The following is a 24,932-nucleotide window of genomic DNA, read 5'->3' as shown; positions in this document are numbered from 1 at the left end:
AATACTACATCATTCGATGCTCTCTAAACGTACGAACGTAGATATGAAAGAAAATTCCACTATTGTTGATAAATAACGATTTTAAAGAGATGACGTCATTTATGAAATGTTTTTTAATCCATGAAAGAAAATTGTTATTTATCATCAATTGAGGAATTTTCTTTCATATCTACGTTCACAGCGCATCTAACGAGGTAACATTTGTGAATATGTGATGGATAAAAAAAAATTTCATATATGACGTCATCGAATTAGTCGCAATCTAAATTCTCTCTGAAATCGTAATTTATCGAAAATAGTGGAATTTTCTTTCATACATTTATAAAATTTAAAGCAATCAATGATTAATTGGAGCTTAAGTCATTTTTGACTGATAATAATTATGTTGTTATTAAAAATAAATAAGAATTTTAAACATTCGTAAAATATTGAAAAAATTTAGGTTTGGTCCAGTGTGTCTGGACCCCCCCCCCCCAGATACGGCCTTGTTGATGGGTGTTGACAAAATGTACTTGCCTCTGAAAATTATTGAGTTCGCCACGCCATTTAATGTGTCTATAACTGTTTAAATACATACAAGTATAATAATTCGTACTCTGGTAATGAGTATTTATTGATTGATTAAAAAACAAATATACATAACAAACTGTAATTTCAAACAAATACTTTCAACAATAAATATTTGCTAATTGTTAATGATTATGTTTCATTGTTTTGTGCACTATTATTTCTAAAATATTGAAGTTGATGAGTGCAAACATTGACTGAAATTGTACCTATATAAAGCATATTTTTCTACAAATATAACAACTATTTTAAAATTTATTTTCAGGTTCCAATTCAGAAATTTCTTATCCAAAAATGATTTTCAAAATTGTAACTACTACATTTTTCGCATTTGCCGTACTGCAAGTAATTATAAATATTCACTTTTTTTTAATTATTACGTAAATAACGTTTATTAAGTTTACTATAGTTTATTTGATACGATTGATTTATACATATAATCTATATTTTAAATTCCGAGTGAAACGATGAATATATTAGATTTTTTTGTACATGTGTCATATATATCTTATATCGATTCTATACATGATAATGTTTTACTTTTTCGGTACTGGTGTGGAGTTATTACATGATAGCATCGTATTCAATTTTAAAATTAAAACAAGTCAACAAAATTAATTTCATTACAGACTTCATTAAAGACCAGGGCTTTGTATCCGAATCAACCCGAACCCGTAACACCTCTAAAAACCCTTAAAAAATCAAAAACCCAAAACCCATATAACCCAAATGGTTTTTTTTTAAACACCCGAATTAACCAAAACCCGAATAATTTTTTATTTTACAATCTTTATGTGACATATAATTTTGTAAGTATTTGTTGTGGTTATTTCAATTTTGTCATTAGTTTTTTAATAGTAAAATTATTATTCACAGGTATAATTTCACAAATAATATACAAAATTGTTAATTAATCTAAATGTATCTAAATAAAGACAATAGCAAAATATCATATTGACAAGTGCGCATGAATGGTATGGTATGTTGAATTTTCAAGTGTAAATAACTAGGATACTATTTTTAAAATTATCCCAAGCGGATACGTCGTATTATAATAATTTAATAGGTTATTATTTATTTAGGTTATTTATTAGGTCTTCTACAAATCACCGAGTCGTTATTTATTGCAATACTTGTAAGTCTGAAATATAATTGATGTTTTGCGTACGATTACCTAAATTATTGTTCGCATTATTCGTATTTGTTCAATGTATGGCGAGTAGTATACATGTTTATGGCGTGAATTGTCAATTTTTGTTGGTGTAATAATTTCATTGTAACATTCATAAGTATAAATTATTATTATTTTTGTATTACGCTATGTTTTAGGTAGTGCGTTTTTAATGTGTGCACGCACCACAAACCATAAGAGGAAATTTGGTGAAATTTGTGGGAGGCTGAGGATTATTTGCTTATTACACCTATGGCAATTATTTATTTCAACAAGGCAATTTACGAAGTTTGACAATTTGACATTTTTAATCAACAATTTAAACAAAAAAAAAACAATTAGGTGCCTTATCTTAAATATTTTTGGAGTAGGTATTCTAAACAGAAATTATTAATTAATTAAAATAAACAACCTATACGGGTATTATTACATATTATTAATATTACATTAATTGCGATCGTTCTAAGTCATGACAAGAAATTTGTAAAATCTTACGAATTTGATTTAATTTTTATCATAGAATATTTTTTTTTAATTCAGTTATTAAAAATGCATTTTACAATTATATTAATTATTGTATTTTAGTCACGTAACAATTTTTAGGGCTAGGAGGGCTAAGACCTGTACTTTATATTTCTGGGGACTTAGTTCTCTCAAGCCCCTCCCCGATTTCTACCTATGCCACAAACACAAACGCAGAATACAAAATAGTTTGTTTTTTGTCAAAGACGATGTGTCCGCACTAACTAGGAGTAGAACATAGTGTTTGTATTTTTAATTTTAATGGATATTATAATTTATAAGTTTCATACACATGTAAAATAACCCCCTCTTTCCCAAAAATAAATCATAGTTGCACCATTGCTTGAAATTAAAATAATGATAGTTTGGTCTAAAAAACTGATGCACAGTTTTATAAGAAATTGATATTTTATTACATAGGCAAGTAACAAAAAAAATAAATATTTCATTAGTGGAGAGGGGCTCAGCCTCCCCACCACCCTCCACCAATGAAAAATAATATTTTTCCTTGACTACTTAACACCCGTATTAACCAATATTAACACGAATAATAACAACGGTTATTAACACCCAAACGTTTGTTTAAATGTTGTATTGTGGTGTTTGAACACCCGAATATATTCAATACCCGAAACCCGAAACCCGAAAAAATTATTCGGGTGCAAAGCCTTGTTAAAGACCATATCAATACCTAACACACATAATATTTTGCTAAGTATGTTTAACTAGTTAGTTTTGTATTATAAATTGTTTTGTTGGAAATGGATTTAGGTTAGTCAAAATATAATTTGGTGGAAAGGAAAAAGGTACACTTTTGATGAAAATGTGTCTTGTACACATTTCTCATCGCGACGGTTTGTTTTTGCAGGTGGTCAGCGCGCGCTTGTACTGCGACTGCGAGGTGGAGTACGCGGGCCACGATCCGGAGTTCATGTTGACCGAAGTGCGCCGGACGGTATACAAGGAATACGAAACGGTCAGAGTCGAGCTGGAGGAGTCGGACTGCGGCAGTGACGCGAGCTCTCCGCGCTGCATAGAGCAGCGGTCCCTGCTGGAAGACCTGTGGGACGCAAGGTTCGCGCTAGACGATTTCCTGTGCGAGCTGAACGTGTCCATAGTCAGTCGCATGCGGGACGCGTACGCTACGTACGGTGGTTCGGCTAACGCCGATTACGCGCGGCTGCTCAACGAGTTGTGGTCGGACACGGAGACGCAGCTCAAGCCGTACCTGGTTACGTTCCGCGAGCACTTGGCGCGGCCTCGTTCGTTTATGGACAACATGTTCGAAGGCGTCCAGTCCACGGTCAAAGGATTCCTCGGCGGCATCAGCGTTTGTTAACCGACAACAATTGTTACAGCCGCGCGCACGATCGTTAGCAATAAACTGTACACGTTGATCACGATTTGATTGTTCGTTTGTTTGTTTTGATTTCTATTTTATTTTTTATTTATTTATTTATTTTCAACGCTGTGGTGGTGGAAAGGGGACGGGGTGGTCGGCAGTGGTTTTATGATGCACCCCACACGATATTGCGTCGATCGATTTGTACGCGTAAGCGCACACGTCGAACAGACGATAAGAAAAAAACCACTGGTATATATTTATTGACATTTCGCAAACGAACAATAAACCGTTGCAATCAGTATGGGTACATTTATGGGGGTGGAAAATAATTTTTTGGTTCAACGCGGGAGAAAAGCTGATCTGACGTTTCTACGAAATACCAGCAACAATACTTACGAGAAAATCCTGTGCAAAAATACAGTTTTTACGTTTATATTTCTTCTGAAGAAATAAGTAATTGTTGTGCAACGTTCCTATTCAAATCAAATGAAATTAATAACTGTACATCAAATCGGGATTTTTTTATTTTTATTAAGATCCTCGGCAGCATAGACCATTGATTGTATACAGTTTAACTTAACATATTTAACAGAACAACAAATCTAAAATAATAACACCATTAAACATAGGCGTGACTAGACTTCATCCACAGTGGCAGCCCAGCTATGACCAGGGCTGTGCGTTAATGAACCAAAAAAGGCACTTTACACCTAATACAATAATTTTTGTGGCCGGGGGGGGGGGGGGGGGGGGGGGGTTGAAATTATTTAACATTTTAAAATGAACAAAAACCTTTAAAAATTTTTTTAAAAAAAATTGCGGTATATGTAGTGAATTAGGTAAAAAAATATATGACGTGTATGTATATAAATATACAGTACCCAAATTGTTTAAATAGTACATAACATAATAACATAAAAACAATGCATACTATACTTTATCATTCGCGTTCCGAACGTCATTCGATACACACGCGTATAATCTCTTCCTATGCTTTATTCACCTAACACGTCAAATATAAATATTTATTTTTCATTTTTACATGGTTAAAACGGAAAAAAATAACTCAAAAAGTTACTAATATTCTAAAGGAAATTCTTCTTAAATTACTAGTGTAAATAAAAAATAACTAATAATTATAATTAACCAGTTAATTAAAAATAACGTAAAAGTGTCCAAGAGCAACGGGACGCCCCGGCTATCAGCCGGCGGCCAAGTATCGACGACCAGTCAACGAGCCTTATCTTCTTCAGATAACGTTAACAGTAATATTATAATGAACTACAAAAGTCCATCCACCCCAAAAAAAATAAAAACAATCAAACAACTTATTCCGATTTAAATAATCTTCCAAGCAACTCGCACGTGAATCGTATACAGAACGTGTCAAATGACGTTTTCAATTCTTCCGAAGAAATTAATGAAGACGGATTTGTAACTCCAAAATCAAAAAACACCTCTAAACGTAATCATTCGTCTTCCGATTCTCCGGACACCAAGAAAATGTTCATTACAGTCAACAGATTTGCCCCACTTACAATACGTAATAGTCAAAATGAACACAATTTTACAGAAAATGAAAATGACGCACATACAAATGACATAAACATTGAAGCCTCCGATGAAACACAAAATATCAAACAAAAACTTCCCCTCCAATTATTGTCAAAGGTATACTAGATTTTGCTGGTTTTCGAAACAAGTTAATCAATTTAATCAGCCCGGAAAATTTCACATTTAAATCATCTACCAACAATTTAAAAATCCAAACTACCAAACCTGAATTTTATCGCGAAACAATTCGTTACTTAAAAGAAAAAAATGCACAATACCATACTTACCAATCACAAGATAACAAAGCATATCGAATAGTTATTCGAAACCTTCACCCAACTACATCAACAGTGGAGATCGGAATCGCTATTGAAGAAATTGGATTTTCGGTACGCCAAGTAACAAATGTTCTTCATAAAACAACGAAAATCAATCTTCCTATATTTTTTGTCGACCTTGAACCAGCGACAATTAATACTGATATATTCAGTGTAACTTCACTTCTCCATACTAAAGTAAAAATAGAAGAACCATACAAACGAACAGACATAATCCAATGCATGAATTGCCAAGACTATGGCCACTCAAGAAAATATTGTTCCTACACACCAAGGTGTGTCCGTTGCGGCGAAAAACATCCATCTACCCACTGTGTTAAAACCAAGGACTTGCCGGCCAAATGTGCTCTCTGTATGGGTAATCATCCAGCAAATTACAAGGGCTGTCAAGTATACAAAAATCTCCAACAACTTCGTAAGCCTACTTCAAATAAAAATAGTAATTATACAAATAAAAATACTGTAAAAAATGTTAATAATGATAATGTTAAAAATATCGATTGTGAAGCCACCCAACAGCCCACTACCAACACGTTCATACCCCAAAGACCAAACTATACATACGCACAGGCTACCTCCCCTAATAACTCATCCCAAATACCAAATAATTCTATAAATGAAAATGTTCTCTTTAATTTTCTCAATGAGTTTAAATCACTCATAAACCCACTACTATCTTTACTCACCACAGTTCTTAACAGTCTATTAAGTCAAAATGTCAAATAACTCATTTACTTCTCACTCTTTAGCCATCCTTATGTGGAATGCCAATTGATTAACAAATCATAGAAATGAACTTATATTAACACTAAATGAAAAAAGAATAGACTTAGCCTTAATCTCTGAAACACATTTTACTACAAATACTAAATTTTCAATACCTGGTTATAATATAATCACCTCAAACCATCCAGATAACACCTCCCACGCTGGTGCCGCAATTATTATAAAATCCTCATTACTATATACCACCTTTCCTAATATACAAGAAAACTACCTGCAAGCTGCCATTTTGTCAATTAAATTAAATCACATTCCAATTACTATTGCTGCAACATACTGTCCACCCAAACACAAAATTACGCCACAACAGTACGAAAACTTTTTTAACTATTTAGGTCACTATTTTACAGTCGGTGGTGACCTAAATGCCAAAAACCAATCCTGGGGCTGCCACACGTCTAACCCAAAAGGACGTACTTTACTCCAAATAGTTAATCGAAAAAATTATACCATATTAGCTCCCCCCGATCCAACTTACTGGCCAACGTCTATAAATAAACGCCCAGATATCTTAGACATATTTGTAGTAAATATCCCTACGAGATTACAAAATGTCATAAATAACTATTTAGAACTACGCTCAGACCATATTTCATTCCTTCTATCTCTAGATGCTCAACCTCCCCTACGGTCCCGACAAGCTAGCCTTACGGATGGTATTACAGACTGGAATAAATTCCGTGAAATAATTGAACAGAAAATCAACCTAAAAACCCAACTTAAGTGTCCAAACGAACTTGAAAACGCTGTTCAACAGTTTACGGATATAATCCAAACAGCTGCTTGGAGTTCCACTGTTAAAAAACCGTGGAAAGCCCAAAACTCTTTCCCAATTCCTACTTATGTCCGTGAACTCATAGCAAAAAAACGACGAGCCAGATCCCTTGGGCAATGCACCCGCCTCCCGTCTGATAAACAATCATTCAACAACCTTGCTTCTTCGCTCAAACGTATTTTAAAACAACTAAGAAATGATAATTTCAGTTCTTGGGTCTCTTCGCTTACATCGCAAAATTGTTCTCTGTGGAGAACAACTCGTAGTTGTTTGAAACAAAAAACCACAAATTCCCCCATAAAAAGATTAGATAATACTTGGTGCAAAACTGATGCAGAAAAGTGTGAACATTTTCGATCTCATTTGCTTCAAGTCTTCCAACCCCATAACATTATCAATAATGTATTTGAAGATCATATTGTGAACTCTCTTACTATCCCATTTCCACTTTATCTAGCACCGAAACCTATTTCGCCGGGTGAAATTCATTACTACTTAAAACTATTCCGCCACAAAAAATCTCCCGGTTTGGACTTAATTACGTCAGAAGTAGCTCTGCAGCTACCCAAAAAAGCAATTATACACCTCACGCATATATTAAACGCAATCATAAGACTATCCCATTTTCCTCTTCAATGGAAAACCGCTGTTATCATCCTAATTCTAAAACCAGGTAAACCTCCTGATACTCCGTGTTCATATCGACCGATAAGTCTCCTACCTCTCTTCGGTAAACTTTGTGAAAAGTTAATATTAAAACGGATTTCTCCTTTTATAAATAACGTATCAGTTATACCACAAACTCAATTTGGTTTTCGTGAACGACACTCAACCATTCACCAAATACACAGACTGACTGACTGCATATCTAGTTCCTTAGAAAAAAAAGAATATTGCACAGCAGTCCTCCTTGATATAGCCCAGGCATTCGACAAAGTGTGGCATCCTGATCTATTGTATAAATTTAAAAAAAATTTACCTCTACCTTACTACCTATTTTACAAATTTTATCTTGAAGACCGTTATTTTGTGACCAAAATTGTATCAGAAATGTCGTCCTTAGCCCGAATATCTGCAGGGGTCCCACAAGGAGCCGTTTCATCTCCTACCCTTTACAACCTGTACTCAGCTGATCAACCGACAACCCCTTACACCTCAGTTGCAGATTTTGCCGATGACAAAATTATTTATTCCACATACAAAGATCCAATAATTGCTGGCATGAATCTACAAAACCACCTAGACCTCATGTCTTCTTGGTACGACAAGTGGAAAATAAAAATAAATCACGAAAAATCTACCCATCTAACTTTTACATTAAAACATGGTACTGTACCACCTATACATTTAAACAACCAAAATATTCCAAAATCCTCGAGCTCTCGTTATTTGGGCTTATTTCTAGATCAACGATTAACTTGGGCAGACCACATAAAAAAGAAAAAAATCCTCTTAAACTCTAGACGAAAATCGCTACAATTCTTACTCGGTAAACATTCTAAACTTAATATAAAAACAAAATTACTCCTATATAAAACTTTTTTTAATGCCCATTTGGACATACGGGATCCAATTATGGGGCGCAGCCAAAAAATCAAACACAAACAAAATTCAAATTTTCCAATCTACAACACTCCGTTTAATCACAAATGCCCCATTTTACGTTTCTAATCACACTCTCCATACAGATTTAAAAATGAATACGATAGAAGAAACTGCCAAAATCTTTTATAAACGTTTCCGCTCCCGACTGTCAAACCACTCCAATCCACTCATCTCTGCTCTAGATTCCGACACCATTCCTGGTAACCCTCTTCGTCGACTGAAGAGAAAATGGTGTAGAGACTTAAATATCAATTAGCTAAATATATAAAGGTAAATTTAAATCCAACCTAATCATGTCATAAAGTGCCGCCATTGGGTGGCTGCTTTTATCATGTTATTCAAGCTTTAATACATATTACCGCATGTGTACTTATTGTAATAATTTTTACAGATTGTACGCCTTAAAATATAAAAATATAAAAAAAAAAAAAAAAACTATACTTTATAATATTATAAGAGTATAAGACATATTTCAAAGAATAAGTCTTCTTTTTGTTGGAACATTTTTAAAATCATCAATAACTTTTTCAACATTAATATTACTCAAAAACTCTTGTTTAATAAATTAAAACAATAAAGCAATTCTTAATTTTATTTTTACTAGGTATATATATTTTGGAAAAATTTCTTCCACATCCATGACTCGTCACTAGTATAACCACAAAATATATTAGACAACTATGAAATTTCTGGACATTATCTGATCTTCCTCCCACTGCCAACCAATCAAATCACTTATATATATATATATATATAAATCCGATGACGACCCTTGGATGTACCTTCAATACTTTTTAAAAGATTAATTTCTACAAGAAGCTCTTAAGTTTGAACATTTAGCAAATTGTTAAGTATGTATGTACAAAATGAGTTCTATTCAACTCTAAATTAATTAGTTGACCAACGGACCATCGGATTATTAAATTCGATATTTCTTATTTAAATCTATCATCAATTTCTTTCAGACAGTTACACATTTTTTTTTTTTTTTTTTTTTTTGATTGTTGATATTCTAAAAACATAGAAAAAAAAAAGTTAAAATATTGATCATTACTAATTAGTAATCATACATAGGATAGATGATGAATAACTTACATTTGACTCATCTTCAAGTTTAATACAAACAAAACTGGAAATTACATTTTTCCTATTCTTTTCGGTACTTAACTTCGAACTCAACACTTTACTATGTGGTGTATTTTAAAATACAAACGGATGCCGCGGTATGCCGGTCACCTATTCAACGGTCACATGTTCGAAAGTTTATGTCTATGAAAATCAATATCCCAAAAAAAACCTAACGGTGAAAAAAGGCCAAGTTCCAAACTCCATTCCAAAAAAGTCGGCCTATCAAAGTAGTGAAATCTATACTGTGGTCAAGTCTTGTAATTTTTAATTCATAACCTCACTGCACTCCTACATTAAAGAACAACACTCCTCTTTTATTTGTACTGTTTAACACTTGGCCAGTTTCTGAATGAGGTATAAACTAGACTTGGCCGCAATGTAGATTTCAATACTTTGATAAACCGACTTTTTTGGGATGAAGTTTGGAATTTTGCCTTTTTTCACTGTTAGGTTTTTTTTTGGGATATCATTTATTTTTGCGGGCTTTAGTATTGTAGACGACGTGTTGTTATTATTTTTTTTTACATGTCGTAGATCTTCTCTTTTAAGATCGTTTGGATTTCTGTTGAGGAGCTGAGAAATTGGACTCTTGATCGTTGTCAATAACAGGCAATGATAGCCAACTACGGTCTTTTATTTTTCGTCATAGATACTTTTTAGATGGAATGTCTGTTAAGTCTGGCCTGTACAAAGTTCTTAGATGGTTATATTCAACAATGACACTATTCTTAGCTTTCACCTGACAGGGATCAAAATTAATTAAGTGAACTCCCTGGAAGCTCGTCATCCTGGAGACAGTCATGTATGCTTGACCATACAAAAATTTTGAGTTATCAACATTTAACAAAATATTTGGCAAACTTAATCCCTAACTCTTATGGATGGTAATTAGTGCCGTTTCAAGGCATGGGCCCAGGGCTCCAAAATTTTAAGGGCCCCAAATTCTTATAGATTACATTATTTACAAAATATCATAATTTTACATTTTGTTTTTCTTAAAATGTTTTTAATATTTATCTCGTCGACTCGAACAAAAAAATATTAAAATTAGCTTTGAATCAAAATACTAAATAATACAATTTGATTTATTTCTAAATTTTAAATTTGTTTCTAGTACACACGTACATAATTTTGACATGCACTGTGTTATTGGTAATTCGATCTGTTTTACCTAGAAGTATTGCGAGTGCTATTTATAAATGATATGAAATATTTTATCTTATCAGTTATCTTATAAACTGTGGCAATGACACCGTCGTCGATCGTCATTGCCCACCCACTAAACGTTTGAGCTGGTTACACACGTAGCGTTTCGTACGCTGCATTTTCGCGTTTTTAAAACGCCGCATATCGAAACGCGAACACTTTAAGTATTCACACGAGAAGAGCGTACCTGCGTTCTAAGCGCGTTTTTCTTTACCAAAAATGCGCAAAAACATATTTACAATCATAGTCCATACGGTCTGGTCATTGTTCAGTTCAAATTACAACGTGGTCGAGGGAAGTCGAAACTCGAAACTTAATTTTTTTTTTTTCAAAATTGTTATTTTTACATCTATGATGGATCGGTTTAATGATATTGAAGCGACATGTGTTGCTTACGTTTTATACAAAAAACACAAAATGCAAAAATGAAAAACAAACAGAAGACGTTATTGGGTACACCCATTAAATTTGAAAAGGCCTAGAAGGCCAAGCAAGATGTCGCTACTTTTGTCTAACTCGCATGTTTTTCTATTTTATCATGATAAGATTTTGACTCTGAAAAAAAAAATCAGGAATTGAAATATATGTACAAAATTCATCATATAGTAATTTTTTAAAACAATGTATTTCAACGTAAATTGTCAAAAATTATCTATTAAGTATTTAGGTGTCTAAAAATTTCATTTTTAAAAATTTAAACTTAGAAATTTAACTATAGATTTGTTTATTCTAGATAGCTGTAGACAGGCATGGTGCTAAGAGGAGGAACATGGGGCTCTTAGGTATTTATGGCGATTTTTTCAACTATGTTAACTACAAAATGAACTTCATGTATGGTACACCTTAAACGAATCATCCGATAAAAGCCCTATTGAAATTATGAATTATCTTTCTGAAATGAGCTTAAACAGTGGATTTTCCGAGGTGTATAAGTTGGCTCAATTAATATCTACTATACCAACATCAACCGCTTCAGTGGAGAGATCATTTTCATCTTTAAAAAGAATCCATACATATTGTCGCTCAACTCAAACACAAGAAAGAATGAACAGCTTAAGTGTAATATCAATAGAAAAAGTATTGGTTTTCAAATTAAGAGCAAACAGAAATAAATTTTATGAAGATGTTATAAACAAATTTACTGAGAAAGAGAGAAGAATAGAATTTGAATTCAAATAAAAATCAATCTATAATAGAATATATTTATTAAAACATTTTCAGTTTGTATAATTTAATTTTATAAATATTTTATGTATTTTTAAAAACTTAAAAAGTATGTAAAATAAATAATAATAATATGTTAATATTTGATAAGAATTTATTTTTCATAAGGGGGGGGGGGTCCTAATCAATCACACATTAACGCCTGACGCCGAAAGTCAGGAAACGCCACTGATAATAATAACCATAATGTTGATTATGGTTTTTTATATGGTTCACAATTGTTTACGTATAACGTTCACAGTTCAATCCATCTTCCAATTTTTGTTAATACTCATGGCCCATTAGATAGTTTCAGCACTATAGATATTAGAATTATTTACAAGAAATTAAAAAATCTATTAAATCAGCTAAATACCATTACAAGAAACCTTTAATCGAATCAAAGATAAACACAATAATGATACTTTAAAAAATTTGTCTCAGTATCTTTTAATTTTCAAAGTACTAGAAAATAATACTCTTTCTTTATTATTCAGTGCCAATAACAACTTTATAAAAAAATTATTTTACAATATTCAAATATTCAAAAAATATATATATATATATATTTAGTGCTAAAAGATAATAGTATTATATCTGCTATTAATGCAGTGAAAGCTTTTGATAAACATGTTTATTTTATTGTAAAAAAGTTTACTGATACAATTGACTCTATCCCAATTCTAAATATGCATTATTCTGAAATTGGTGTTTATACTAAAAATGTTACCCATTTATCTAATGAATTTTGTATTAATTTATCAGATATTAAGTATAAATGTTTTATAACTAACTATCAAATTCAATTGCCGTTTGTACTTCTCTTCTTCATGAAAATATGTTATTTAGATTTTATATTTCAAATATTTCAATTTTATTAGATTATATTATAATTTAGATGTAAATATTACTCATTCATTTGTATATATTAGGCATATTGTATTTTGAACCGAAATATTATGTTTAATGTATTGAAACAATTAAAATGAAGGTATAAACATATAGTTATACATATATCCACCTTGAAATGAATCGAACCATGACAATAATTTTATCAATTTAAATAAATGTAACATCATCGCAATAGATTTCAACATATTTAATGTGAGAAGGCACGTGGCAATGTAAACACTGAGTAGGTAAACAAAAAAAAAAACTGGAGGAGTTTACATATACCCATTACAACAGTGCATTTTTTAACTAGTTAACTAAGTGACACATATGTCGTCCAGTGATTATACTTTGTCGACAATATTTTGAAAGATTGAGCGAAATAATGTAAAACAAACGTGTTAGACTATAATCGTACTATGGTATTACATTGACTATTTTGAGAAAAATGTTTTTTGTCGCCCAGTGAAAATTCCTTATAAAATGCACTGCATTACAGGTAAGAAAAAAACTGATGGAGTTTACCGGCGCAATCCATTTGCGCTCGAACCCATTTATCGTAGCCCATTTGCGCCCCAAATCATAGCCCATATGCGCCCGATTCAGATCAGGTGAAAATCGTGCAACGTTGCCATTTATTGAGTATATTGGCGTGTAACTATAAAATCTAAAATAATATTTGATCGTTTCCCAATCTAATCGAAACCAATATCAAAATCGATAAAGATAATAATATTTTGTCGTTAGTCGTGCTAATCGAAATTGTAAAATCCCAATCGATAAAGATTATATTATATAAAAATGCATTTATCAGTTGTATTTTATATGTGTCAGTTGCATCAGTACATGAATAGTGAGTACTACTATAATGGAATTTTATATAACTAATTCAAGTAAACAAAAACTTTGTTTAGTTTTTCGTTATTTTAAATATCACGTGAGTAGAACCCTTATTTCTGGAGATATAAGTTGGCGTTGTGTAAAAAAAACCTGTAGTGCGTATGTCAAAACCAATAGTTCAAAAACGAAGTTAACCGAAATTAAATACAGCCATACCCATGATCCGGAAACTGAAGAAAATTTAAACTTACTGGACGTTCAAGGTAGGTGTAAAAGAAAAGCGTGTGAAGATTTAACTTTACGACCTAATAAAATAATACGTACAGAGCTTTCCACGTGCAGCACCGCTAAGAATTCTGATGTTCATAATATCAGAAAGTCTATATACCGTGAACGTCGAAAAATATTACCCTCAGTTCCTAAATCACTCAACGAAGCAATTGAACAGATTTCTAATTTAGTAATTTTAACAAATAAAAACGAAGAGTTTACATATGTTGATAATGTAAATAATATTATTTTGATTACATGTAAAACGAATTTAAATTTTTTATGCGATTTCAACTATTCTGATATTTTTGGTGATGGTACTTTTACTTATAGACCATCACATTTTTATCAAATGTATGGTATTCATATATATGTAAATGGATTTTATATACCACTTGTTATTGTATTTTTACCATCAAAATCATTTGAATGTTATCGGGCTATGTGGAACTTTATTTGCCATTTATGTACAAATAAATTACAAAAAAATTTTACACCATTATCAATCCATTTAGATTTTGAAATCGCAGCACACAAAGCATTTCTAAATGTATTTCCAGACAGCAAAATAAGATTTCATTTAGGTCAATCTTGGTACCGAAAAATAAATTCTTTGTCAGATCTTAAAAAATTGTACAAGAATCAGTCATGCGATATCGCTAAATGGTTAACATTATTTTTTGGGTTACCATTTTTACCGTCAAATGAAGTGGAAGATGCTTATTTTGATTTACAAAACTTAACTCCAGATTTCAATTTGACAAATTTATCCGAATTTTCTGATTATGTATTTAATAACTATATCATTAAAGGATGTCCATTTCCACCATCAATTTGAGCTGAACCTCCAACAGACGCACCTCGCACCACAAATTGCGCTGAATCATTTCACAAGCACTTTAACTCCCAATTTTATTCACCTCATCCTCCATTGACTAGTGTAATTGAAAATTTAAAACTTATACAAGTAGAATCATATCTAAAAATAAATGAAATCAAGAAGGGTAAAATAAAATCACGACGTAAAGAAGAAAAAGAAAAAATACAACATACTTATGAAGCGTGGAATGAGTACAGAGGAAAACACTTAAATAAAATAGAATACTTAAAAAAAATTTCTTATAAATTTCGGGGAATCAATTTATAATAACTGTATGATTATTTTAATATTATTATAATTTAATTATATTTTGTGTTATTAACATCCTTATTATTGACTAATGTACCTATATTATAAATTTTGATTATTTTTGACGTAGGATTTAATATTTTTAAACAATCTTAAACGACAACTGACAACAGTGGCAATTAATATGTATTATTTATTTTGTTTCTATATAAATTTAATTTAATGGATTATTAATAATACCTATTTAAAATTTAGATGTATATGTGATATTATTGTAATTGTATTTATTAATTATTTTGATTTTACGTAAAAATGTTTCTATTTGAAATTAATAATTTAATGCAATATAAATAATATATATGTATATATAATATGTATACTGTTTAGTATTTAACATTATTTTTAAAATTATTACTTTTTTTTAATTTTGATTTTACATAGAATTGTATATTTTTAAACAACAACGGCAACGTTGCATGCAAAATGGGCGCATTTGGGCTATAAATCAGGGTGTTAAGTTTTTTATTTTGGGTGCAAATGTCCATAACCCTCGGGGCGCAAATGGGCTACAGCCGAGTTTACACTAGACCTTTTATTATCTTTTTATCTTAACCGATATTCTAGTGGAGCTTACAGTTGCCTATATGGAATATACATTCAGGATTTAGCCGGTTTGGGACAACTAAATACCATAATATTTAAAAATCAAAATTAAGGGGGGCCAGTTCGGGGCCACTGATTTTTCTTAGGGGACCAGACCCCCTAAGGCCCCCCCCCCATAACGACGTGCCTGCTTACGTGGCGACAAAAACAAGTACTGTATGACGAGTTTTAAAACCCTACGTGGAGCTATTTACTAGTTACATCGAAGGGTCAATAAACCCTACATGGCACTATATTCAAAACTAAATTTTTTGTCTTGTCACTTAACCTGTTATTATTAAATTGGATAAATTGAAACGTTTCATGTTCTTTGTTTATCATAATTTATTCATTACCAGGGCTCGGAAGTTCTAGCAAATGCATATTTTTTTTGGTTAATTTTAGAATATCCAAAGTAAGATACAAATATGTTTCTCATTATTCGGATATCATACACAAAATTTAATTTTGCTATTTTTTGCATATTTACGGGTTTTATTGCTATTTTGCTAACTTAGGGTTTATAGCGCTATTTTCGGGTATATTTTAAAATAATGTAGGAAATAATCACATTTTGTTGATAATAATTGTATTTACTTGGTTATGTTTTAAAAAAATATTTTAATTATTGAAAATAAATAAACCTTGCCAAATATTATTTTATGTTTTCATCGACAATTTGATGTATTAATAGTTAGTGACATCATTGTTATCCCCTTGTTATATCATTGCATTAGATTATCAAACATTTTAATAATCTAGGATAATTTCCAAGGTAAATATATAAAATAATTTAATAATAAGTACATTTTTACAAATATATTTAAGTAATTTAACATTTTTGTTAACAGTTTATAATTCAATCAGTCCAGACTGTGTTTAATGAGCCCAACAATTTGTAAAATTATATTTTTTCATGTTAAATGCATATTTTTTGATTTTTCGTGCTATTTATAGCGCATATTTAAGAGCTAAAAAGTAACATTTTTAGTGCTACAACTTCCGAGTCCTGTTCATTACTAATCCTTATATGTTTTGTTCCGAAAAAATATTTTATTGATAGTCCATAAATATTAAATATTAAACTCACATAGCATTTTGAAAATAATAATATTTTCAATATATTTGAATTAGGTTTCATTGTAAATATTGGTTTTAGAATATTGTAAAATATTTTTGATTCTGAATGATTCTGGATCAAAAAAAGTATTAAATTTAAGGGAAGTAGATCCAAATGGAATATATTTCCATTTTGGTTTAAGGGAAGGTATTCTAAGGTATTCTTCAATAATTGTCTCTCCAAATAATGCTATTAAAATTGCTATTGGAATAGATGGACTTCCACTGACAAAAAGTAATTCTGCTCAGTTTTGGCCAATTTTGGCCTATATTCTGCCCCATAGAAATCATGTTTTTCCAGTAGGAATATTTTATGGTTCTACAAAGCCAAATAATAGTAATGATTTTTTAAAAGATTTAGTTTCAGAGATATTAGAACTAACACATACTGGGATAAACATAAGTAATGAAACAAAAGTAGTTGTTATTGAAGTTATTTGTTGTGACGCACCGGCTAAAAGTTTTGTGTTGGGAGTAAAAGGGCATGCTGGGTTTCATTCTTGCACCAGATGTACTCATGAAGGAGAATATCTCAAACACCGTATTTGTTTCCCATATACTGAAAATGGCAATGAACAAAGAAAACACGAAGATTATATTTCGATGAAAAATGAAGAGCATCATGTTACTAGCATTTCTTGTTCAGCATTAATTCCAAATATCGATATAGTTAGTTTATTTTCAATGGATTATATGCACCTAGTATGTTTAGGAGTTATGCGCAAGTTAATAAATCTCTGGTTAAATAAAGGGCCAATTGATATTCGTTTACCAAGTTGGAAGGTTAAGAAAATTTCTACATCTCTATTACAATTTAAAAAATGTGTGACAAATGATTTTCCACGGAAACCCAGAGGAATTGAAGAAGTTGCTCGATGGAAAGCCACAGAGTTTCATCAATTTCTTTTATATTCTGGACATGTAATACTAAAAAATATACTATCAAAAGACTGCTATCAACACTTTTTAACTTTGAGTATTTCAATGAGAATTATGTTAAATCTTGATCATGGTAATTACCTGAATTATGCCAATCAACTTTTACATTATTTTGTCAAACACTATCAAGAACTTTACGGAAGTCATTTTATTTCACATAACGTACATGGTCTTCTCCATTTAGCTGATGATTACATTAAATACGGTCCACTTGATAATTGTAGTGCATTCCCTTTTGAAAACTACATGAAGAATTTGAAAGGAATGTTGCGAAAACATGAAAAACCGTTACAACAAGTTGTAAAACGATATGAAGAGCAAATAAAGTGTGAACATCTGAAACTTAATGAATTAAAAAACAATACATTTTGTACCAATGAATCAAACTGTTTTTGTTTAACATATGATGGTTACGTGGTTAAAATTACAGATATTATAGGAGATACAATTGTTGGACGGTATTTTATTAATAAAGCAGATTTATTTGTAGTACCATTGAAATCTTCATTACTAAATATATTTACTGTGGATAATCTATCGGATAGTACAAAACAATGGAATAAAGATTTTGTAAACAAAAAACTCATTATTTTTAACTTTGAAAATAAATTAATAGCAATGCCAATAATTCATAATCTATAACAATATAAATAATTAATTGTAAATAAATTTTAATAAATATTATACTAATTTTATTAGTAATTGTAAATGTAACTATGTAAGGACTTTTTATATTGTTGATTTATTTTTTATATAATTATAGGTATCAATCTCAAATTATATATATTATATTATATTATTCTTCTAACTAAAATTGTTGACATAATTATTATAACTTTTATACATCTTCTTTAATTTAAAATATGCAAACTAATTTGTACAATTTTCCATTTATATTTGTCTATTATTATATTATATTTATGAACAAATTGTAAATGTAAAAGTAAATGTATTTTATTAAAAACGTATGTATAGCGGTTATGTTCCTAAGTAAATATTATTTTTTGAAACCTATATTTAATACTTTCATACATTTATATATTTTTTAGAAAAATGTGGACTATTGTATGCTTTGAATCTTATAATTCTGTTGACGTAGTACCTGATTTTTGGTACAGTAATGGTTCTTGTTCCTGGCCGAAAAAAACTTTAAATGTCAAGAAATTTATAAATAGACGCATCTCTCCAAATGAAATAGAGTTTGATAATTATAGTGCATGAGCTTTATCTAAAAATAATGGTAAATATTATATATAGTATCTATCTACAATATATATTATATTATAGGAACAAAAAAAAATTAATTTACTTTTATACTAAAATTTAATGAAATATTTGTTCCAGCAAGTTTCTCTGAAGCTCGTACAAAACTTTTAAGAGCACAAGAAACATCAGAATTATCATCGAATGACGATGATAAAAAAAAAGGAAAACGAGAAGGAAAATATGTTGGTCTCCTAGTTCTGATGAATCTTCATTCAAAAAATCAAAACTCCCAACTCCTCCTAGCGTGCTTCAATATAATGATGATGACTTAGAAAGTAATAATAATTATTAAAATTATTACAATTAATGTACATATAGATTTAAAAAAAAAAATGTAATTATCTTAGTTATATTGGTATTCATGTTATTTAATTTAATTAACACCAAACTTTTTCTTAATTATGTCAATATATATTAATATATATTCTACTATTTTGTTTTTATTTTGCAGATATTGAAGCCTTTAATCTGCATATGAATAAACCTAGGTTTATTGCAGCTGCAATTGGTATACAGACTCAAGAAATATTTTCACAATGTTCATCTTCTAATCATAGTGAATTAAATGCAGATTATTATTACTCAACTAAACAAATGAATAAATCAGTTCATTCTACGCCGCAAGTATTGCATACCAGTCAAGTGCTTCAAGAATCAACACCACAAAATATTGATTGTTATTTATCTACAATTGACAATACTTCTGATATAAAAAATGAACTTAAGGGTATGTATTTCTAATGTATAACTATATAATATTGATACCTTGGTACCTGTATAATGAAGTTTTTGTTCTTTGTATAGCTTTCAAACAAATTGTAACTAGAAATCAAGTCACCATAAAATATGAAATAAAGAATATACAAGAAAGACTTGATTTGATATTCAATATGCAAGAAAAAATATTAGATAAATTATTAAATAATCAAACCATTGATTATACAGAATGTAATTATGTAGAATTCTTAACCCCTATGGAAAGTGATGAAGAGTTGGAGAAAATGGAAGATAAAATGAAGTCTGATTTGACATACAGAAAAACTATGGTAATTATTAAATATTGTAGATTTAACAATATTAAATAAAAATTATGTAATATGATTTTTACAGGTTACAGAGTTATCAAGATTAATGGGACAAAATTTGTCAGAAACTGTTCGAAAAATAATGCAAAAATTATTTAGTGATACTTTGCTTACATTCTACTCTTATATAGGGTTTAAAGGAAAAAAACAATTTTCAACTCTACAAACTTGTGCAGTTATATTTGGTAATTCATATTTTATTAATGTATAAATTGTATAAAATATCTAAATAAGAATTGTCACATTGATTTTAATTGTGACCAATGTATAATTTGGGCATTGATATCTTTTAAGGCTCAGTCTTATTGATTATGAATAATACAAATTAAGGTAAACAAAATTAACCATAATTCTTGTAGGGCAAATATAATAATAATTGGATAAAAGTACTTATTAACTCAATTACCGATCAGTGATAACATTTTAATCATGTGTTTTTTAATCAATAACTTTTTGTGTTAATAAAATATAACAGTCATACTTCAATAATAAATTATTTCTAGCTATGTAATCTGATTATACTTGTATTATTCGTACTAGATATAAATATAAAATATTTAAAATTTAATAATTCACGGAATAATAACTATTTATAATACTGCTATTTTATAACTAATACAAATCCTAAAAGTACTTCATAATATAAATAGTAGAAAATTAAAATTTGAAACTGTTTTTAGAGTCCATAAGAAGAATGAAAAAATTTACTGATATAGCAAATATAGAAATTGAAAAACCTTTAAAGACATGGATGGCACAAGCTTCAGCTCGCCTTAAAAAAATTGACGAAAAAAAATCTTCATGATTAAGTTATAAAATTTTTTGTACACAATATTATATTTTAAGGCAGTTACTATAGGTATACATACATATATGTATAATATATTATATATATGTTTAGTATATTTACAGTTTATGTATGAATTAATATAATATTAATTGATTTTTTTTTTTTAACTTTACAAAGGAATAGTAATATTTAGTTGTAATAATATATTATTTTACAGTTTCAATTGGTACAATTTGTTAAACAATTTTAATTTTAATTTTTTAGAAATATTACAAAAGTGAAAAAATTTTATTATAACCTTTTTTTTTATACAATATTGTGTTTTATGGCAGTTACTATATACATAATCTTATATATAGGTTTAGTATATTTACAGTTACATATGAATTAATATAATATTAATTGTTTCTTTTTTAACTTTACAAAGGATTTGTAATAATATGTTATTTAACAGTTTAAATTGCTATAATTTGTTAAAAATTGCTATATTAATATTTTGAATCCTTTTTTATCATTAAGAAAATGTCATTTATTATAAAATGTATTAGAATTATAATTTATAAGAATAATAATAACTACCTATGTTTTATTACAAGTAATAGTGTACATTTTATAAAATTTTTTGATTTATATTGATGAAATTATATAAGAATATTGAAAATATATTTGTTAGTATTTATCATAAATGTATAATGAATAGTTATTTTAATACATATTTAAATATGTATCATTGTAACAATATATATATATATATATATATTTTTTTTTATGACTACCAAATTGTATCTGAGTTTATAATATTTAATGAGTTAATATGTTGCTAAGATAATATAATACTGTATTATAATATTAAAGTAAAAAAATACAATAATAAAATGTCAACACAAATACAAACAATATTTTCAAAACTAATACAACAAATATTTTGAAAATCTATTCATATAATTAATATTCCATATTTTCAAAACTTCAACTAGAAATAATATAAAAATATTTTACTACAATATTTTTAAAACCACTAAAAGTAATATTTTGACAATACATTACTGCAATATTTTAGAAATATAGATATCTTATATTTTGAAAATGTTAATTCATTGGTCATTCAAAGATATTGAAAATATTTTGAAAATATTCAAATATCAACTGAACACCACCTGAAAATGTTTATCAAATATCTATATATTTTGTCAAACAATCATAAAATATATTAATAATATTACAATGCTGTGTGGGAAATATATAGATAACCATAATTTTTTAAATATTATGAAGTCAGCAAATTTAATCAGTTGCCCCACCCTTTCAAAAGTTGAAATGACATCCCTGGTTTTTTTTATTGTGTAGTAAGATACATTTTGCGCAGTGAAAAAAATAATTGTGCAGTGCAACAAAAACTCCTTGTTAATATTTTATATTTATTGTATAGGAAAATATAATTGTGTTAACTTCAAATACAAAAATAATGGTGTCAATATTAATTTTGAAAGTTGATTATAACGTCTTAGTTTTATCTTGCTCTCTGATTGAACAATGTGGGTTGCAGACAAATGTATTGTTATCTACATTCGTGATAAAATTATATACTTATCAAATGTTTTAAATTTTTTACTGACGTTTTTATTCATAGAAAAGAGATTATTGTTTTTATTCTTTTAAACTCATTTAAATATTCTATGGTTCATTGTAAAGTTATCATAAGACAAAGATTGTTTCTATTTTGGTAGTTTGTATAATATAATATGTCAACAAAATGTTAATAGATAATTGGTTTTCACATTTATCTTTGTTTCGCGACTTTGTGAGTATATTTATTGTTTTACTATTGAAAAATTGTTAATAATATTCATTAGTCTTGACTATACATAGGTACTATTATTTTAAGTAAAAGTGTAAAACAAAAATTATTTAAATTAAAAAAAAAAGTTACCTAGTTAATTTTTTTAATTGAATTTAAAATAAACATATCACTAATCATAATATTATACCATTCACTTATAATAATATTTAATTCAAATTTTAATTTTTGGTTTTATATTTTTCCAAAGCCAATATTATTGAATTATCATTGTGTTTGTGTATGTGACCGTTAACAAAACTAATCTCAATTTTTTTATTCTATTTTAAGAAATAGAATTTCAAGAATTGATTTTAAAAGATTTTAATCACTTATTATTTACTTTTTCAGGCACATTTTGTTTTATTGGAAACCATTTTATTTTGTGTTAGTTAAATAATTATTCTTTTTGCATTTAGATTATCTGAGATGCAAAATTTGTGTTTTCTCATATTATTTCAACCTTTTTGGAATGATTTGATTGGTGGTGTACTTCAGATTAAGTATTTTTTGCTTTACTAATACTAAATAAAATTTTAATATGTAATCTATTTTCCACACCACTGATGATAATATTACTTTTATTTGTCATAATTCTAATTCTATATTCTTTATTTCAGAATCTGTACTAAAAATGATACTGGTGACATGAATAAATCTATTAATCCATATGATGATATTTATATACTACAAATCTCAAATCTATCCATGATCTACGGACATCAATTCAAAGTATAAATGAGGAATGTGTAATCTAACTTATTAATACAATTGTTGTACTCAAAATTGATATCCACAAAATATAGAGCATATAGGAGATTGTAGAAATAATTGAATAAGAAGAAACGCCTCTGTGATCATTAGTAATTTAATTTTTTGGATGATCCTGTGGCATCCCATGTATGTAGATAACAATAATACCATAATCACCCTGTATTGCTTATAGGTATGCATGAGTTTACAACGATACATATCATAAATTAACTCTTATGAATATTAAAAACCACATCTATCAAACATCATACACTACACAAAGTTCAAACAAGGAAACACATAAATAATTATTGATTGTTAAAATAACCACATTCATATTTTCACACAAATGTCATCTAACAAGGAAAGATTATTCAAATAATCACATTTGTGAGATAAATTGAACTGTATGTACACATCATCACATTATACACACACACACACTTACATCCATCGGATATAAAATGTATCCAAAAACAAGGACAAATCAGACGAGTTCTTGCTATATGACACTGAGCACTTTCGTGCTAGTGTATGTCACAGTTTGGAGTTAGAATTATTTTAATAGTTTAATTGTCAGAACTTAGAATTTTAACAGCTAATTTAATTTATTGTACTTAGAATAATTTTAAAAGTTTAATAAACCAACCAATCATAGAGTATTAATTATTTCATCATATTACCTACATCCAAGCGATGAATAAACTGAGCGAGTTACTGAAATACAATCAAACGGTTGGCATGCAACAATCCAATCTGTATAATTTACTTATCTATGAATATTTTTTCCTAGCAAAATAATCAATTTATATTGTGTATGAAATTACCAATCATGCTATTCATTTTTTGGTTTTAAATCATAATTAAACTTTATTTTTCAATTTTTTTCTTTTATTTATTGCTCAATTGAATTATATATTTAACTAAGTTTCTTTTACATTAATTAAGTATCGTGCAGATTCAATAGTATATGTAAAAAAAAAATATTTATATGTGTTATTAGTTTTCTTTTTTTTTTTAAAAAATTTGTTTACCATTAGTTACACTACCAATTAATACTAAAAACAAAACTAAAGTATTGATTTTTATTTCACAACAAACATTTTTCTTATTTTGATGGCTTGTTTATTTAAAATGCTATCTGACTAGTATTTTTTTCCTATCATATTACTAT

At 28.9% G+C, this 24,932-nt stretch overlaps 2 protein-coding genes and 2 long non-coding RNA genes across 5 annotated transcripts; all 4 read left to right on the top strand.

The window, feature by feature from the left end:
* The first annotated feature begins 814 nt into the window (after positions 1 to 814).
* On the top strand, positions 815 to 3,663 carry LOC112690556. The gene is made up of 2 exons (XM_025564589.1): positions 815 to 912; positions 3,129 to 3,663. Exons 1-2 carry the CDS (start codon positions 862 to 864, stop codon positions 3,597 to 3,599), a joined length of 522 nt encoding a protein of 173 aa, XP_025420374.1. The 5' UTR covers positions 815 to 861; the 3' UTR covers positions 3,600 to 3,663.
* Positions 1,447 to 2,010, top strand: LOC112690557. Its single transcript, XR_003149227.1, has 3 exons — positions 1,447 to 1,546; positions 1,650 to 1,829; positions 1,897 to 2,010. It is a non-coding gene; the product is annotated as an uncharacterized LOC112690557 (long non-coding RNA).
* Positions 3,664 to 13,665: 10,002 nt separating the features above from the next.
* Positions 13,666 to 21,222, top strand: LOC112690598. Its single transcript, XM_025564646.1, has 8 exons — positions 13,666 to 13,941; positions 14,003 to 14,191; positions 19,077 to 19,267; positions 19,372 to 19,568; positions 19,745 to 20,020; positions 20,098 to 20,339; positions 20,404 to 20,563; positions 21,059 to 21,222. Exons 5-8 carry the CDS (start codon positions 19,768 to 19,770, stop codon positions 21,181 to 21,183), a joined length of 780 nt encoding a protein of 259 aa, XP_025420431.1. The 5' UTR covers positions 13,666 to 13,941; positions 14,003 to 14,191; positions 19,077 to 19,267; positions 19,372 to 19,568; positions 19,745 to 19,767; the 3' UTR covers positions 21,184 to 21,222.
* A 1,569-nt stretch (positions 21,223 to 22,791) lies between these two features.
* On the top strand, positions 22,792 to 24,420 carry LOC112690554. Of its 2 annotated transcripts, none has more exons than XR_003149225.1 (3): positions 22,792 to 22,969; positions 23,425 to 23,508; positions 23,626 to 24,420. It is a non-coding gene; the product is annotated as an uncharacterized LOC112690554 (long non-coding RNA). The 2 variants fall into 2 exon arrangements; XR_003149226.1 differs by having other exon boundaries at positions 23,425 to 23,548.
* Positions 24,421 to 24,932: the final 512 nt, after the last annotated feature.

Source organism: Sipha flava, unplaced genomic scaffold (assembly GCF_003268045.1).
Source record: "Sipha flava isolate LNK unplaced genomic scaffold, YSA_version1 50_pilon_pilon, whole genome shotgun sequence".
In the NCBI taxonomy this organism is placed as follows: Eukaryota; Metazoa; Arthropoda; class Insecta; order Hemiptera; family Aphididae; genus Sipha; species Sipha flava.
The sequence above is the reverse complement of the archived record's forward strand: the minus strand, read 5'-3'. Positions and strand labels throughout refer to the sequence as shown.